This window comes from Porcisia hertigi, assembly GCF_017918235.1.
Source record: "Porcisia hertigi strain C119 chromosome Unknown contig_2, whole genome shotgun sequence".
NCBI lineage: Eukaryota > Euglenozoa > Kinetoplastea > Trypanosomatida > Trypanosomatidae > Porcisia > Porcisia hertigi.
This window is the reverse complement of record NW_027150676.1, coordinates 16,487-35,351: the sequence shown is the minus strand read 5'-3', so window position 1 is coordinate 35,351 and position 18,865 is coordinate 16,487. Positions and strand designations below refer to the sequence as shown.

The 18,865-nt window shown below is 56.1% G+C and overlaps 3 protein-coding genes across 3 annotated transcripts; all 3 read left to right on the top strand.

The window, feature by feature from the left end:
• Positions 1-1,562: 1,562 nt before the first annotated feature.
• Positions 1,563-5,054, top strand: JKF63_08007 (uncharacterized protein; the record flags this gene model as incomplete). The annotated part of the gene is made up of 1 exon (XM_067903934.1): positions 1,563-5,054. The coding sequence occupies one exon, from the start codon at positions 1,563-1,565 to the stop codon at positions 5,052-5,054; it is 3,492 nt and encodes a 1,163-aa protein (XP_067752208.1).
• A 2,370-nt stretch (positions 5,055-7,424) lies between these two features.
• Positions 7,425-10,430, top strand: JKF63_08006 (uncharacterized protein; the record flags this gene model as incomplete). The annotated part of the gene is made up of 1 exon (XM_067903933.1): positions 7,425-10,430. One exon carries the CDS (start codon positions 7,425-7,427, stop codon positions 10,428-10,430), a length of 3,006 nt encoding a protein of 1,001 aa, XP_067752207.1.
• A 4,230-nt stretch (positions 10,431-14,660) lies between these two features.
• On the top strand, positions 14,661-17,525 carry JKF63_08005 (uncharacterized protein; the record flags this gene model as incomplete). Its single annotated transcript, XM_067903932.1, has 1 exon — positions 14,661-17,525. The coding sequence occupies one exon, from the start codon at positions 14,661-14,663 to the stop codon at positions 17,523-17,525; it is 2,865 nt and encodes a 954-aa protein (XP_067752206.1).
• Between the last annotated feature and the right edge of the window lie 1,340 nt (positions 17,526-18,865).

Sequence of the window (18,865 nt, the reverse complement as noted above, 5' to 3'; positions counted from 1 at the left end):
TACAACCAACACCTTTTCCTGCATCTCGTGCGTGACAATGGAGCCACTCACCGCACAGGGCGTGCACACTCTATTGAGATGCGCGTTTTTTTTTTGCTTCGAACGCCCTGAGCCTATCTTTCTTGGCTTCCAATGATACATTTTCTGCGCTCCCTCGAGTTTTTCTCGAATTGCGTCAAAGAAGCTATTGTGTAGTCACACGGTGTGACGTGGTGGAGAATTTTGTTGATGTGTGGGGCTTTTACCCCCCCCCCCCCCCCATCCGACTCTACGTTGTTTTTTCATCTTCGATCTCACTCGGCCATCTCCCTCCATCTCCCCCTCCATCTCCCCCTTTTTCTGCACATTTTCTTCCCTTTCCCTCATTTTTGGCCTCTGGTCTCCCTCCCTCCCCCGTAGTGTTGCGCGTCTGCTGTGAAGCATCATCGGAGCAGCAACTATATAACACTGGCGAAGGGAGGAGGAGAGAGCGACAGGCGCCGCGCTGCTTTTCTCGACTGTTCTACATTCTCAGCTTTGGCTTTTGCCGGTGTTGTCCTCCCTCCTTACCCCCCGCGCGCCTTGTCCCTCCCTCTCTTGATTGTGCGCCCTCTTCGTTAAAGCACAGGAGGTGGTGTGGAGACACGTGTAGCACACACGTACACGTACAGACGCTCACCCACACCACACAGAACGTTGTTAACAACAACAACAACTAAGCCGTAACCCTAACTCTCTCCCACAGCACCCTCTCCCCTTCCTCCCACTCTCTCTCTTTTTCTTCCCGCCCCCACTGTAGTTTGGCGTGTGTGTGTGTGTGTGTGTGTGCGTGTGCGTGGAAGAGGGTCGGTGGGGGAGGGGGATGCGAGCTTCACACGAATCACAGCTGAGAACAAAGTAGTAGTGGTGGCCTCCTCTCTGCGGAGGAGGCGCAACTATATATACTCACACACACACACACGAACGGATCAAGAGGCCAGACGACAGGCGGCGGGAAGACGCACACGGATCCACGCGACGCTCATTTGTGGTGTATTTTTGTGTTACGCATATTTTTTCGATTCCACGTGTGTGCGGTGTCGGCCTTTACGGAGGTGACAACTCCGCCTGCCACCTCGTTGTTGTTGTTGTGCTCTCTCTCTCTCTCGCAGACTAGACTTGTCCTTTCTGTCATTCACAGAGCACAGAGAGGCATACGAGTGCGGCGTCGGCTGTCCTCTTGGCCGCCGCCGCGCTGACTGCCGTTCTGGATTGGAGAGCGTCGTGGTGGTGATTGTCTCCATTTTCCCCCCTTTTGTTCTCCCCGGTTCCGTATTTTGTTGGTGTTGACCTGCGGCCGCTTCATCTTCCACCCCGCCCCTTTTTTTTCTATATTTGTCGGTTGCACCCCCTTCCCTTCCCTCCCCTTCTCTTCCCTTCCCGCCAGTGTGTGTGTGTGTGTGTGTGTCTTGTCTCTTCCACTGTTGGCGGCGCGTATTGGTGATCAACGTGCAAGCACATCTGGACGCTGCTTCTCTGGCGGCAGTGGTGCTCGTAGTGGGTTGGTGTGTGGAGTGTGTGTCTGTGTCAAGCAACACACGAAAATGTTGGGCACCGAAAACTTTGCTGAGGCGCTACTGCGCACGCATAGCTTCGACCTGAGTCTGCCACAACATGAACGTCAGGAGGCGGAGCGCTACTTGATGGACTTGCGCCACAGCGCGGAGGGACTTCACTTGAGCCTGCACATCATCCACAACGAGGCGATGAACGAGCTTCGGTGTTTCTGGGCGTTCAACACGGTCATACATCACCTCCCGGCGCTGGCGACCACGATGGACGTCGCGCAGGCGCAGGATGTCTACCGAGCCCTCTTTTCCTTCATCCACCGGTACCTCTTTGCTCCCCCGACGGTGGCGCCGATTGACTACATCGTCAACAAACATGCGCAGATGATGGTGGTGGGGTTGGAGCTGTTTTATCCGGACCGCTGGCAGTCTATATTCGACGATGTCTTCGAGATGTTCAGGCACCGCCAGTCGAGCCCCTGCTTTCCCACTGTTGATCTTGTGACCGTCTACGTGCTGCGTATCTTCGAGTACGTTGACGAGCGTGTCGTGTGTGTGCGAGATCGTCAGGAGCGTGGAAAGCAGCAGCGGGCTCGCGACATGGAGTTGAAGGATGCCATGCGAGAGAGGGTCATCCCGCAGGCGGTGGACATGTGGTACCACGTACTCCTCAGCGGCTCTCGTCTCGACAACCCCGACATCGCCAAACTGTGTCTGGGCGTGGTCCAGACATACATTGAGTGGGTCGATGTAGGCCTCTTCATGACGGCAAAGTGGATCGATCTCCTCTACTTTCTCCTGACGGTGCCACCCCTGCGGGTGGCGGCTTGCGAATGCTTGCAGTCGCTGGTGGAGAAGAAGCAGTTGCCTGGGGTGAAGATGGAGTCGCTAAGCGCCCTAAACGTTGTGGATGCGCTTCAACGCATGATGTCGCTTTTCGAGCTGCCGCCATCTTCGGATGATGGCCTGCTGTTCATCGACGCCGTTGCCAAGTTCGCCGTAGCCGTGGGGGGTCAGCTCCTCGCGCTTCTCGACACATGCACGTCGATGGCACAAGAGCCGTCCACCCATTCGGCTGTCGTGGTGGATGCGAACGGTATGGTGCTGCAGGATCGACCCTTCAGCGTCATGCCAGACCTTCTTGATAAGCTCGCTTGTGCGTTGCATGCCGTCGTTGGGCAGGTGGTCCAGGTGCTGGAGCTGAGCCTCTTCGATGTCCGCGATACGCTTGTACCGCTTCTCCAGGTCTACCTCAAGAGCCCTTATTTGCTGGAGTCCGAGGCTGCCGGTCTTCTCGCCACGCTCGTTCATCAAACGAGAATCCCTGGCGTGGCGTACGAGGAGGATCGCTTGTGGGACGACGTGGTCATTGACCAGCGGAAGGCGCTGCATAACCTTTTGCGGCTGCTGCACCGTCGTTACCCCGACTTGGTCATGTCACACCTTCAGAGTCTTTTCTTCACCGGGTTGGGTCGGCTGAGCGAGGGCAGCGGTGTAGGGCCGGGGTCTGCCATGAGGGATGACGCGAATTTCACGGACCCCGAGGCGCTGGAGGCGGCGCTGCGATACCTCTATGAGATGGGTGAGTCTCTCTGTCTTGATAACCTTAAAATCCCGAACGACACCATCACGCAGCTGCTGCAGCGTCTCTTGACAACAGAGGCGGTTGTTCACAATAATGAGGCCACATGTGTCCACTTAGCCTTCTTTGAGGTCTTTGGGCGATATCACCTCTTCTTCACGTACCATCCCCAGTTTACTCCGCTGTTGCTTCAGCGACTGCTTCTCCAGCCGTGTGGCGTCATGAACAGCAGCGATCGCGTGCGAGCCCGCATCTGTTACTTGTTCGGCTCTCTTTTGCAGCTTCTGAAGGCCCAGCTTGGCACTTATGCGGCTGATATGGTCGTTGCGTTGCACAGCATTGTCACGACTGCACCGCAGCTACAGCCTGGCGATCGGCGCGAGCTGTACGCAGCAATGGGGATGCTTCTCAGCATCTGTAGTGAGGAGCCACATATCTCCCTTGACTGCAGCTCATCCAAGGCGTTGCGGTTGCTCGCGGACTCGGTTGGTGTCGATAGTAACGGCGGTACTTTGGTCTCAAGCGACGTCCTCTCAGAGGCAGCGCTGCTGCTGGGTCGCAAGGCGGAGCTCATGCGCACTGTCGTGTGCTCAGCACTCCACTCCCTCCAGGAGGCTAGCGCCTCCTGCTCTGGAATGGGCGGGAACGCGACCGCTTCTCGCAGCCTTGCGGCAGTTGGCGGTGTCCCCGCGGCGGCAGAACGAGCCGTGGCGGACATCATCTCCTACCTCAGCGCTTTAGCGAAGGGCTTAGGTAACATGGAGAACAGCAGCGGCGCCGGGCCTCCTGTAGTAGTAGGCGGCGGTGTGGGCAACGAATCCCCGTCGTCGCCCAATGGTGGCGTGGGCGAGAGGGGGGCTACAGGCTCGGTTCCCACCACGTCTGCCATAGCCACTGGGTGCGTGTCGTCGAATGCGACACCCAGCGCGAAGTCGGCAATGCCACCGACCAGCGTGTTGTTTGTGGTGCAGATGTTTCTACACGTAACGCAGCGAGTCATGGAGGTGGCGAGGCCGCTGGCAGGCGGCAGCCTCGCGGTGCGCGACACGGTAGGTCAATTCTTTCATCAGCTCATCAACCTGCTGCCGTACGAGGTGGTGCGGCTGCACGTGGAAGAGTATGTCACGGTCTGTCTCAACTGGATGGAGACGGTACCGGAGTTGTCGAGGCTGCTGCGAGTAATGTTCCAGTACGCGAACAAAGCCGGAGGATGCGGCGTGCTCTCCGTTGCAAGGCTCACAACAATGCTATGGCGGCGACTGTGCGATGTTGGTGAGTTGAGCGAGGCGTCGCCTGTCATGTGTATGGGCGTGGTCAGCGAAAGCTCGCGCGAGCGGCTCAACGTGTACAAACAGTTTTTCACGTTTCTCTTCAATGTATGCGTGTGGGGTGGGGCGGCCGCTTTTGCCCTCATGCCCTCCACTTGTTGGGCATCGGTTCTGCGGCAGCTCTGCTACGCTTTAACATTGCCGGCTGAACTGGAGCTGCCCAAGTCGGCACTGCAGGTGTTGGTGAAGCTCACGCAGGAGTTGACGGAGTCGGTGGTCGCTCAGGCGGTGACACAGTACGGCAGTGTCGAGGGTACCCTCGATGCTGCGACAGCGCAACTCAATCAACAATTATGCAGCGGGTGGCTTCTACAGGAGGCCTTGCCGACCGCCCTCAATTCACTGACCGATCCGTCTTTTGACCTTGGCGATGCCAAAAATTTTGCACTGTTGGGTGAGGTGCTCCATCTCTTTCGATTGCTCGTGGCGCGGTACGGCGATCCTGCGATGCAGGTGTTCTATGACCGCGTAGCGCCCTATGTTGGCCATGCAGAAGCGTTAGAATGCTGTACAGCCATACGAGACCAACCCCGCGTTAACGCGGCGCTGAAGATAAAGGTGAGGGAGGTACTAGGTTGTCTGCATGCGTCTCGGCGCCAAGAGCCACCACGTGGATGAGCCTCATCGACAGCGAATCAAATTATACGAAGCTGCTGGGGGGGGAGGGAGCGCTTTTTCTTTTGTGTGTGTGTGTGTGTGTGTGTATGAATTACGGGGGTTTGAGGGAGGAGAGGAGATCGGGCGTCGCGTCTTGTTCTCGGTCTGTCTGTCATTGCTGGTGTGCATGTGTGTTTCCCCTCCAGGAAGAGGGGTGGTGGTGGTGGTGGTGGTGGTGGGGGGGGGTGAAGCACCAAAGAAGGCCAGCCCAGCTTTTATCGGCACGTGTGGGGTTTGAGTCGCCCCCCTCCTTTTTCCCCTACTTCTGCGAGAAAAAAAGGCGCCCTCGCCCCCCCTCGCCCCCTCCCCTCCATCTCCCCTCCCCCTACTCCCTCTCCCTCCGTTTGGTGAGTCACCGCGCACACATGGAGAGGGCAGAGACGGCTCTGCACTCTGTTCAGGTACCCAGGCACCATAACACACAAAAAATGCACACACTGTTGCTCATAGTATAGGTTGCCTTGTATCGTTGCCCGCTAACCACTATAATGTGTGTGCGTGTGCGGCGTGATTGCCTCACTGCCTCTTTCCCTCCTCTTCCCGTTCCCGAGGTCGATTGTTGTTCTGTTGTTGTTGTTGACCGACATATGCCGAATCGCTCATTGCAACTTCTTTTTGTTGGTTCGCGTCTTCTCCTGATTTGGATCCGTCTTTTTTTGCCTCCTCGCCATGCCCCTCCTCCTCCAACAAATGTGGCGCACCAACATTAGAGGTCTCGTCTCTTCGCTGCTGCTGTTCTCGTTCTTGCAACCACACCGGGCTAATGTCGTGAGGTTCTGCGGTGTGAGTCACGTCAGCCCGCCCAACAACCCCTTCGAGGTTAAACTGCAAAAGAAGACAAAAAAAAACGGCACGTCGTGTTTCTTTTTTTCATCCAGCTATGAAGGACACCGCGGGTCTTGTCAGCATCTGCATGAGCCTCCGTGTGGTGCCTCAACACACACACGCACCGAAGCATGTCGTCTGCGTACACGCTGTGCGCGTTTCAATGTGCTCATCTGAGCACTGTAGTTGCGCTCGTCTCCCCCCCCCTTCCTCCCCTCCTCTCCTCCCCAGTGCTCTTGACGTTCTCCTGAACCCCCTTCCACTGTTACTCCATAGCCTCAACCCCTCCCTTCCCCCCCCTTTACTCGCCTCCTCCTCCTTTCTTCTTTACAACAATATATATGTTGTTGTTTCCCTACTTCTCTCTGTCTGCCTGTTCGACTTACCCGTGCGCGCAGATGTCGCATGCTTCAATGTGTCTTTTTTCTGTGTGTACATGAAGCACGTCACCGAGAAAAAACACCAGCACGTTCTCACTCACTCACTCCGACTATATCCCTCCCCACCGTCACACCGTCACACCGTCACACATACGGACATACGGACAGTATAGACAAACGAGCAACACGTTGGTTGCAACGCAAATTTATATTTTTCCATTCTCCCCTCTCCCCTCTCCCCTCTCCCCTCTCCTCGCCACCAGACACCCCCTCCTTTCAGATCTAATTTATTTATTTATTTATTTTATTTGTATATATATATATATGATATAGATAACATCTCTATATATACATCGATATATATAATATATATATATATGATATATATGATATATATATACCCCTCTATATGTGTATCATACAATATATAAATATATATAAATATATAGAAGCATATTTTAAATACGCACACACACATATTTATATTATATATATTTATATATATTTATTTGATTGATTGAAATAATTCATTATTTATTCTTAGTCTCTCTCTCTCTCTGTGTTTCTGCGTGTATATATATATATATCGTATATATCATATTTATATTAGGGGTTGCGCTGGTGTTGCGAGTCTATCGGACCGCTCATTTTTGTTGTCGCCTGATTACAAACGAGGCCCCCTCCCCCGTCCCCCAACACACACACACACGCACACACATATACGTGTGGAGGTTAAACAAGCCTATATATATAATCTATATATATAATCTATATATATATATATATAATATTGTGTGTGGGTGTGTGGGTGTGGGGAGTGAAAGAAGGAGACAGAGAGGGACATACACTGTCCTGTAAGCACACGATACGTAGTCGCGACTGATCGACTCTCCCCCCCTCTCCCGGCGCGTGTGATCATGCTTTTGGGTGCATCGATCTTTGTAGAGTCAAAATTATAGTGGAGTGAGGTGGCAGCCAGTCACACTGCGCCGACGCGGCCTGAGGTGACGTGATTTCCCTTGGAAAAAAAAGGGGGCACGGCGCCGTGTAGCAAAGCGCTGCCATTACTGCTTGACTGCAGTTCGCACTCTCTTCTCGTGTTCATCATCGCCGCTTCTGCGCAGCCATGGAGAAGGTGGGCAACCGGTACATGAACCCTCTCACCCTCGACGACGACAGCGGTGGTCCGGGGTGGCCGCAGCGACATCACTCGATGGGACCGAAGGGCACATCGCCTGGAAGCACCAGAGGCGGTGGTGGCCATACGATGGCGCTCCTTTCAGAGGCCCTCTCACCACTTTGTTATGCCACGGGGGTGGAAGGGGGGCGCTGGATGGCAGGTCGCTCTTCGCAGCCTCGCACGAGTGGTTTCCGAGGGACTGCGCGAGGTGTTAGTTCGTCAAGCGTCGGCGATGAGGAGGACCGACTCGATGTGAACACAAGTAGTGCCTCCAGATCGACCACGTCGCCACAGTGGCGTCGACACAACCCTTACCGCGCGCTTTCCTCTGCGACCTCCACCACCACTCAGTCACCATGCTCCGGCGACTCTGGCACTTCTCTGACTACCCTGCCAGACAGCCTCACAGGCCTCGGTAGCAGCGCTTCTGGACGTGCCCCACAGCACGTGAGCGTCATTCTTCACCCCCGCGCATGTCGTGGCACGGCTGTCTCTCCATCCAAATGCGATGTCTCACATCGTCCTCAGCAAGCAACGTCGCACCTGCCCGATCATCTACACCACACTTCTGCCACTCCCAATACTTTCCAGGTAGGCCCAGGACTCTCGCGCGCCTCCTCTGCTGCCAGTCGTGCCAGCAGTCACTACAGTTGTGGCAATCGCCCACCCAGCAGCGCCGGCTGCCTGCCAGACGTGGTGGACGTTGTGGCGGGGAGCACCCCGAGCTCTGGGGCGTTTCTCATGAACAACTGCCGATTTCGCATGAACTCGTATCGCCAGAGTGTTGCGGCATCGTCTTCTGCCACAACCCCGCGCTTCTATGCCACACCAGACCACTACTTCGAAGAGACGGGCGGCTTCGCTGTCGAAGACGACGATGCCGGCGCGACCCCTGGCTGTGACATCCGGCAACGGCTCACAGCCTCTCGCAGCTCAGCGGATGAGGTGGACCATCACCGGCGGTCTTTCAGTGATGTCCGCGGGTACGGCACCGCCGGTGCGGCATCTCTATTGGTCGGGTCGGCTGCTCGCGACCCTCTTTGCAGCCGAGTCTGCACTTTGTCCACCATCGTTCCAGACGGAGGTGCGCCTTTTGGAGGCAGTCATGCGTGTGGCCCTGACCCAATGCCGCCCGTGGGCGTCCCTCATACTGCGGATGGCGACACGAACAGTGGGCATGTGTGGGCATTGCCGCCGCAGCGGTCTCTCAGACCGGCAAATGCACGATCAACCATCTCGCTGATCACCGCGACGAAGCACAGCTTGCATCAGGATTTGTCGGGTGTGGAGGCCAATGGTGGTGGCGATCTGCCCATCACGCCGCCCAACATGGACCCCGGCTTGATGCCTTTGGATTCTCCAGAGGTGGCAGCAGTGTACCACAGTCATATGAATGCGTACCCACCACAGCAGAGTATATCTCTACACAAGTGGAGCAGCGAACCCGCTGCAGCTTCACCGCCTGCTGCCGCCCCAACTGCAACACTGGGGTTCACCGTCGCCCAACTCACGGAGATGTTGGAGGCCCACCTCGCACGTGCGCCTCACGGCGGTGATGGCGGTGCTGCAGAGACGAGTGATGAAGTCCGGTGTCCAGCGGGATCGCAGTTCTCCGTCTACGACTCTGGAATGCGGCAACACTACTTGATCAACAGCGAGCAAGTCGCCGTCACGCGTGGTGCGATCAAGTACGTCGCCCTGAACGAGCGATACGGCAACCAAACCCGGTTTCGCTTTCAGTTGTGCAACCGCTATCTCCACCACCGCTGCACCAGCGCGGCCGAGTGCCAGTATATCCATAGCCTTGTCGTTTCTACGGCAACGCAGGTACACATGAACGAGAATAGCATCACTACCTGCGGTGTGCGTCAGATGAATCCCTACGAGCTCGCTGGGGGGCGCAACACGCTCGACTATTCCACCATAGCTCCGGGTATAATCTTCGCTGTGTATCCACCAAACCAGTTGAACAGCCCCCCGCAGTTTATTCTCTCAGAGCACATCTTGCAGACGGAAGGTGCCGTCCAGGCTTACGGGGCAGTCGTCGGGGGCGCTGCCGCTGCCGCTGCCGCTGCTGCTGCCGCTGCTGCTGCTGCTGCTGCTGGTGGTGCTGCTGGTGGTGGTGGTGGTGGTGCCACCACCGGCAATGAGTCCACAATTGTACGCCCACGACACTGCGCGCACTTCCAGTTTAAGCGCATGTGCAATTTGGGCACCTCCTGCCATTTTATTCACTCGTTGATCCCATTTGTGCAGGGGATCGTGAATCAGCCGCCGCTTCCACCGAATGTCGAGCTCAACACCCTCAAGACCAGCGTCTACGGTTTTGTTCTCCGACCTGGTGGGATCGGCGGCAGCGGTGGCAGCAGCAGCAGCAACAAGCGGGTGTGTCAGAGAGGTGGTAGAGCTCAAGTGACGGAGATACAAGTCCCACCATCCCTGTCCGCCGAAGGCATCCCGTCTGTGTGGCCACACGTCGTGGGGGGTTCGCAGGAGGCCATTCCATATCCCCGAATGAATGGCTTCTACCGGCCAGAGAGCAACCTGGTTCAGGGATCATCGTGGTTGGCCCCACAGAACGTCAATAGCGCTCCAGTGTACGCTGCAGGCGTGCCGTCGTATCCGATGATGCTCCCTATGGGATCGGTGGAGTCTGCGGCTCGACCAACATCGACCAAGCCTTATTCACATGGAAAGCGGCACGGCGCCTTACTCGGGTTTGGCACGAGTGCCAAGGCAATGAACGAGCTTCCTGTGAAACAGGAGCCGCCGCCGTTGTTTGTGGGGATTCCTTCGACGGTGTCGCCGCAAAGTGAGACTCAAGCACTGCTGCCCCCACATCATTACTTGCGGCAGGGGTGGGGCACTGTTGCACCTGCACCGTTCCCTAATAGTGGCGTGTCGCTCCAGACGCAGAACACCGCGGCTCCAATTCTGCGAGGAAACACGTGACAGTGCCCTGCGCATTGCCCGCTTTCAATTTTTTTTTCTGTTATGCCCCCCGCCCTCCCCCCCTCACGACTCCCCTTTGTCCACACTCTTTTCATATCACCTCAGTATGAATGGGGCAAAATGTTGTGAGGTGACACATTTTTTTTTTTGTGTGTGTGCCATTCGCGTGTCCGCGTTTGCTTCCACGTTGGGATGGGAGGGGGAGGGGTGAACATGCGTCATTTGTTTGTTTTGTTGGTGTTCCCCCTCTGCTACGCCGCTATAACACGTTGTTTTTCTTTTTTTTCTGTTGTTCTCACCGGTGTAGTCGTATCTGAACGCAGGTGAGAGAACAGTGACGTAAAAGGCGAAGAGAAGTATGGGGTGGTGTGGGCTGGCTCTTGTCGAAGTAGTGTGCACAGCTGAAAGCAGCCCGGATGCCAGCAAGGTGCGGCCATGGGCATGTGTAGAGTCACTTTGCATATCTGCGTCAAGTGGCCGGTGCCCCTCACCTTGTCTAGGGGAATTGTTGTTGTTGTCGTTCTTTTATTTATTTTTTTATTATTTTCCCTCTGCGAGGTGCTGACCATTAAGGTTGATGAAAGAAGGGGGAGGGGTAGACTTGCAACTCACCGTGAATGGGAACATCAGCGGAGAGCGACAGTGAGAGGTGCAAGGACCCGTTGTGCCCGCACCGTCAAGTTACGGCCCCAGCGACTGTGGTTTCGTATTTCTTCGTTCCCCCCTTTCTCATTCCCACAAACTCCTTTTTTTTGTTGTTGTTTGAGATGGTCGAGACTGGACTTAGCTGGACTCACTTTTTCGTCGCCCTCTTTTTCTTCTTTCAAGGCTTTGCTCATGTAGTCGAGAAAGTTTTCGCGTTGCCGTTGGTCGGTGACACACGCGCACACAGGGGGGGGGGGAGGGGAGGGGGAGGGGAGGGGGAGGTAGAGGTAGCGCAAGCAAACATAAAAAAGAGAAAGAAGAGGCAAACAAAAAAGGGGAGAGAAGTTGTTGATTTGGTTTGTTTCCTTCCCCTCCCCTCGACCCCTCGTTTTTTTTTCCTCCGCCTCTCCCCCCCCTCCCCCCCCTCCCCCCCTTCGCCCCCTTCCCCACCTCTCCCTTCCCCGTCTTTCGTGATGTTTTCGTGTCTTTCCTCCCCTTTTTTAAAATTTGTCTTTATGTTTGTTCTGTGATATTGGGTGATGTGTATATGTGTGTATATGTGTGTGTGTCCCCACAAGGAGGAGAACTCTATGATATGTGTTTTCTGTGTATAATATTATGCCCCTCCCCCCCCTTGCCACACACACACGCACGCACACACACACACGCACACATATATATTATATTATATTATATTATATATATAGAAAAAAGAATTCTTCTCACCTCATCACCTTTTCTAATACACGTTGCCATCTCGCTCTTTGTCCCCCTCCCTTCCCGTCTGTGGCGGTGTATGTATAGAGGGCCTTCCATTTATTTTTGTACATTATATATATATTCATAGACCCACATACATATATGTATACATGTGTGTGCGTGTGCGTACCTCTTTTCTCGGGGACATGCAACGTTTCGATTCTGGTAGTCGGGTGGGTGGTGGCGGTGACGGTGTTGTGGTCTCTGTTGTGTATGTTGTGTATTTGTTTTGCGTTTTGGGTTTCTGTTACCTCAGCCCATACCTAGCAGCTACCCTCTCTCCCCCTCTCTCCTGGTCAATTGAAGCAGATCTTTGGAGCAGGAGGACAGCTGGGGGAGGGGGTGCACCTCCCCCGCTCGTCTCTGTGTGCTTTTTAGAGGAGGTCCCTGCCCCTGCTCTTCCCTCTCTCCTCAAGTGTGTGTGCCGTAGCCGAATCGTCTCGGATGGACTTCAAAGATCCATGCACAGACAGTCGAGCATAAATGTGTGGTGCATCTCCACGCCTGTGAGCATCGAGGTCCCAGAGGGCGATGCGTCGGAGCGGTCTGTGACGGTGCAGGGGATTGCAGTATTTCTATGAGGTAAGAGATCTCACCCTGACCCGAGAGTGTCCCACTGGGCTCCCACGCCCCACACTTGTGGGAGGACGGGGGGAGGAGGGGGAGGGGGAGTAGAAAAGGGGGGTGGGGTGGTGTGTTGTGTGGTTATTCGGTGAATAACTTTAACCGGGATAAAATCTAAAGACACACACACACACACACACACACACACACTGACGTAGAAACAAAGATACTGGGTCACACACAAAGAGAGGGGTGTTGACAAGCGACACAAAAGGGCGGGGGGACTCGCCGATGATGTGATTTTTATTTTGTATTTGGCGCCTTTTCATTTTTTCTGCGTTGCACTGCCCCCTCCCCCCCCCTCCCTCCCCTCCACCCCCTCCCCCCCCCTCCACCCCCTCCCCTCCGTGGACTCGCCGCCCCGCGGATCGCTCCCTTCTCCGTTTCTATACGCCGTGGTCTTTCTGAGTGGAGCCCAACTACCCAAGGCGTGCGAGCCCACAGTGTGCAGGTGTGTGTGTGTGTGTGTGGTCCGTTACATCGATGAAAAAAACCCTCGAAAGCCACCGGAGCAGCAGTAGTGGCGGCGTGGAGCGCGAGGACTGTCGATCAGCCTCGAAGGGGCGCACATATGTGTGCGGAGGCATCTGGCACATCCCGGATGGGGAGGAGTACAGTGCTACAGCACGGATTCCGGGGACATGAAAAAGGTTACCCCCCTTTTGTCACCTCTTGAAGTTCTCCGGCATTCGCGCAGACCTCCTCCTCCGCACGCCAGAGCCCCTGCCGCCCAGCACGGCGCGGTGCCGTGGCCTGCGTGGATGAGGGCAGGCAGCGCATCCCCTCCCTCCCTCTTTCGTCTTGCGCGGATGAAGGTAAGGGAGTGTGTGTACGTGGAAGGGCAGGAGCTGGGTGGTGGACGCGTCGCCCGGCTCGACGGCGGGAGGACGGGTGCGTCCGAGACGACCAGGATGTGTGCACCCGCGGTGCAACGGAGTGCGAGCGCGCTGTGACATCGCACCTGCGAGAAGATGCCGTTTCTTCCTCTGGGCTCGGCGGAGCTCGCAATGATGGTGTGTGTGTGTGTGTGTGTGGTGGCTCTGTATTTCCTCTGTTTTGTGCACCGTTTTTTCTTTTTTTTCTCGATTCTCTGCAACCCACGACGACATCGACTATGGACGGAGCTGGAAAGAAGAGCCGCGGCGCCGCGTACCGCGAGTGCAGGGTGTGCGCGTGTGCGTGTGCCCTGGCTCACTCGAAACGTGTAGCACCAATAGGACGATTCGGGAGAGTGTTGACAGGCACCGGGTGCCCTGTTTAGGGCCACGGTGAGGCGTCTTGCCGCTCTTCGTGCGCGTACGTGTGCGTCTCTTTCTTTCTTTCCTCTTGTGGCCACACGAGAGCCATGCGCGTGGCGCGTGAGTTCGTCTGCTCAGCATGCCTCCCGTCTCTGTCACACGTGTGTGTGTATGCCCGACGTTGCTACACATCGCCGTGTGTCTGTCTCGCGCGTGTGCGTGTGTGTGTGTGTATGCGGATCCTCTCTAGTAGTCTTTTCTCCTCCATCTCCTCCCCTGACTCCGTCTTGTTTTTAATTCTGTTTGACATAATGCCTCGCAAACCAATAAAAAAAGGATTTTCTTCTCCAAGACCGGAAGCAGCAAGACGACAAGAGCATCTCACACCCCACCAGGCAAAATTGTGTGTGTGTGTGTTTATGCGAACATACATATACACATACACGCATGTGAAGGTCTATGAACATAGATTACAAAGTTATACACACTATACACTTGAAACACACACACACACACACAGACCGACAGACAGGTAGAGACGGAGAGAGAGAGAGATATTCTCTTCTCTTCTCCTTCCTCTTCATCATCTTTTCCTCCGTTTCTTTGCTTTCCTCCGTGGGCTGTTCTTGTGCTTCTTTTGTGCTTCCTTTCTCTGTTCGATTTTTTGTTTTTTTTGTTTTTTTTTGTGCTTCTCTTTTCTGTAGAAATACAAACGTTGACGTCCACCCACCCATACACACTCACACACACACACACACACAAGTAAATGTTTTTCAAGCTACTCTTCCAAGACTCTCCTAAGTCGGACTGGGCGTGCCCCGAAGGGAGTAGTCAAATGGAGGCGAAGACTGACGTGCTGCACCGGAACGAAGCGTGCCACGCAAAGTGTGGCAGAGTCGACCCAAGCAAGGGCGCCAATAGCCGTGTCGGCTGGGATTCAACGGGTAGTGCCACGGACAGTGGCATGGTGAACACGCGAGGAGATGTGCCCACCCAGCCCACGTCTGGGTCGGCCGCGCAGCGTTCACCTGCCACAGCGGTGTGCTGCAGACCACTGTTACAGACTCAGTCGCCTCAAGTGCCCATGTCGACAAAAATGAACTCATCGTTCTCTCATGCGTCGGCATTAGCGCAGCCTGGGGAGGTGCACGGGGGCACTCGTTCACAGTGGGACGAGTGCTCCCGTGTGGCGTCTGGAGCTGCTGCCGTGGAGGGCACTGTGCTGTCTCACCGACGCGACCGGACAGGTATGGAAGATTCTGGGCTCCCTGTACACAAGGCGATGTCGTCATCAGGGCCTTCCGTTCCTGTGGGTTCCCCGCGACATTCCCACAGGGGAGGCAACGGGGGGTACCGTCGGGCGTGGGCGTGCTCTTGGGTGAGATGCTCGCGTGCGTGGTTTCAGATGGGCTCCATTGCTCAGCCCTACTGCAAGTGGCTACCCCAATTCTCGAGGAGGAGGAGCGGATGTGCTGATGCCTTGAAAGGCACTAGCCGCCAACAAGAATGGCAGCTTGGGCGTCGAGAGTTGCTTCGCACTTTTATTTGCATCGTACTCCTACTCTTTGGCTTTATTATGGCTGTCTTGCATGTGTCGTATCGACCGCATGTGCCGAGTTGGAATGGTACGCTGTCCATCCTTGTCCAGCACGAGGACGCGCCGCAGCGCATGCAACTCGGTTACGCTCGCAAAGTGAAGTGGGTTCACCTCCCATCATGGACGCTGCGGGTAGTGCCTGCGCACTGTAAGGATTGCCTCGACAAGGAGACGTACAAGGCCGCGGTGCAGCACGCCGCCGATGGCCTGAGACGCATGCAGGTGGAGGGTATGGATGCGCGACTAGAGGGGTTGAAGGTGCAGCAGCCAAGTCAGCGAGGCGGCAGTTGCAACAGTAGTGGCGCTACCTTGAGCTGTGAGGCGCACAACACGACGGAGACAACGCCGGAGGAGTTTCTGAACAATCAGGGGGGTCCATACGCTGTGTTCGCCAACATCGGCGCCCCGCTGGGCAAAATTGGGCCGATGCTGCTTGCCATGTCCAGCTTGACGGACGGCGTCGACGTGGCAGCCGAACTGCCTCATTGGCACTGGCTGAAGCGTACTCGCATCTTTTCGGAGACTAGTGCGGTGAGGCTGCCACCCTACGTCGCTGTCATGGGCATCCCTTCTGTCGACGCTGTCCGCCACAGCCAGCTGCGTGATGCGCAACGCAGTACGTGGAAGCGCTACACTGACGTTGCCCGCAGTGCCAATTCCTTTCAAGGCCGTCTTTTGCCTCTTTACATCTTCGCCGCACCGGCGCACATCGTGGCGCGGGACCCAACATGGGTGGGCCAGGACGAGGACATTGGTCTCGATGCCGCGGCAGAGTTGTATCGGCCAACAGTGAAGGAGTTCGCTGATGCATCGAATTTCTACCGTACAATTTCCATGTCGGCATCTGGCGGACTGGCATCCCGTGCCGGCTTCTCGTATCGCCAGCGGCGCATGTTTCTACGACCGGAGTGGCGCACGTCCGATCTCAACAGCTCTCCTTGTAGTCACGTCACCTCATCCATTGTGCACGGCGGCGCAGGCTACCCACTCCCTCCGCTAGCGGTGCTGGCTGCCCACCTTCGGCTTCCTGTAACACCGGCTTTCACAGCGGTGGCACGCTTCTTGTGCGAGGCCTCCTCTGGGCTTTGGCTAGAGGCCCTTCAGCACAGAGATGCTCTGTGGATCGATATAGTGGCAGACCAAAATGTGGAGACGACCGCACAGAATGGCGACCGCATGTCGAAAATGGCGGCGGCGGTGGGCACCACACAGAAGACGGTTCTGTGGCTCGAGTACGCCTACCACGCCTTCCCGCACGTCCCCTTCATTGTTAAGGGTGACGACTCAACATACATCAAGGTGCCGCAACTGATGAGCGACTTCGTTTATATGTTGAGTGGTCTGCGGCACCGCAACCTCACTGCCGAGCGGAGAGACGGCGCTGGCAGAGCACCGGCTGCTTTGGAAGCAGTCGAACGTGCTGGTGGCACGCTGCAAACCGGTGTGTCACACGCTGATGATACATCTTATCCATGGCTGTCACAGTTTGCAGAGAGGGAGTGCGTGTACTGGGGTCTTTTGGCAGGGCAGTCCGAGGGCGTCCTCTATTTCACAGGAATGCACTACTCAATGACTCGTAAGGTGGCACGCATCGTTCTCGAGAGGCCACGAAAGGCTTACGGAACCGAGAATCTCCGAGACGTGGCGCTGATCGCTATGTTTGACTTCAACTCTGTCTTTGCCGATATTTACACCGACGTCGCGATGACTGAGGAGGATCGCTTTATTGGGACTACTCTACACGACCGACGTGCGCGTGTCGCGCAGCTCTGCTCTCATCCTGGAATTACGTACGTGGAGGAGCCCACGCCCCGCTTTCACGCTCTGCGGCGCGATGTCGACGGCATCGTGACGTGGGCCTCCGTGGTCATTCATCACTGTACCCCGGCGAGCATGCGTTTTCTGCATAACTTTTACTTTTTGGAGGAACATCGCGTGGGGGATGGTGTCACACCGGCAGGCACGGTCGTCGAATCTGAGAAGGCGGCACGTGAACGTGAGGCGCAGTGGATTCGCAAAAATGCGAATGTGTCACTCGGGCCCGGCTGGGACGACTTACCGACGGTGCTCTGGGTGCCGCACCGCGGACGCTCTGGTTATACGAAGGCACAAATAATGTTTCTCCGAGACGGTGTTGCCGTGTATAACACCACCTTCACGGCCTCGAACCACGCCGCGCTGCAGCCAGGATGGCCCATGATGCTGCCGCACGTGAAAAAAGGATGGTTTTAAAAAAGGGGCGGGGGGGGGTATCCGGGCTCCCGAGTGAGGCGTGCACACCAACACACGCGCATATATACGAACATACATCTATACACACATATATATATATATATATATATGTGCGGTGGACGTGAAGTGTACAGTGGTGAGGTGTTGCCCCCTCTTCCCCCTTTTCCCCCTCTTCCCCTCTTCCCCCTCTTCCCCTTTTCCCCCTCTTCCCCCTCTTCCCCTCTCCCCCCCCTCTTCCTCCTCGCCTTTGGGGCACCATTAAGAGGCACGGAAACAAGAACAAAAAAAATAATAATTTCACGAAAATGCCACGGGGACGGAGTCTGTCAGTCATGCGGACGGGAGGGAGGAGTGGTGTGTGTGTGGGGAGGAGGAAAGGCGTTGTGGGGGCTCTGCTGTGCTTTTTGCCCCCATCACGCGTGCAGGTGGACCCGTGTTTGTTTTTATCTCTTCGTGTGTCGCCGTGCGTGCATCTCTCTTCTCGGCATCGTGTGATGTGTGTTGTAGTTCTGACATTGCGCTTTCCTCCGTATTTTTCAGTCTGTGCAGCACGAACAAATATCTCTCCGGCCTCCCCTCCCTCCACCACCCCCCCCCACCCCCCACCCCCTCCCCTCTCTACCCCTTCCGTCCTCCCTCACGTGACGCTGTGCTTTTGGCGAGCCGGAGAATGGTGGTCAAGGGGTGAAGCACGAGGCGGAACCGTAGGCCTGTCCGTACGCTCGGCTGGGGGTGTGGGGGGGGGGCATCAGCAGCAGCAACTAAAGTGTCTGCGACTACCTGTCGTGGGCGACACCCCCCAAACAGCGAAGCAGCCATGCGCCTCCTGCCCAAGTCCGCCCGTTCTCTATTCCCTTTCCCTTTCCCTTCTACTCTTTTATGTTCCACTCTCCGTATGCCACCGTGCTGCACCACCACTGCCGGGGGTGGGGTGGGGTGGGTGGGCCAACAAGGCACACTGTGCAACGCACTGCGCCCCAAGGGGCATCTTGTTGATGTGAAGAAGCAACACAGCACACCGGCACTTCGTTGGTTGTTGTTGGTGCCCCTGGCAACAGTGAAGGTGGCACTGACGTTTTTTTTTTACTCGCTGGCCTTTCCCTTCTCCTCACCTTAGCCGTTTTTGTTTTCGCTTGACGCCTCTCTCCCCTCTCTACCACTGCCCTCACCCCGCCCCCGACGCAGGCAGCTGTCGCCGCACATGGATAGCACACACTGTCAGAGCCCCATGCGGAAAGGCAGCGGAGCAGCATGTGCTGGAGGGGGGCGCATAGCCAGGGGGGCTGCTGCCGTGCGACCCGCACAGCGTTGGTGGCAAGTCTGAGAAGAAGCCCAGCCGA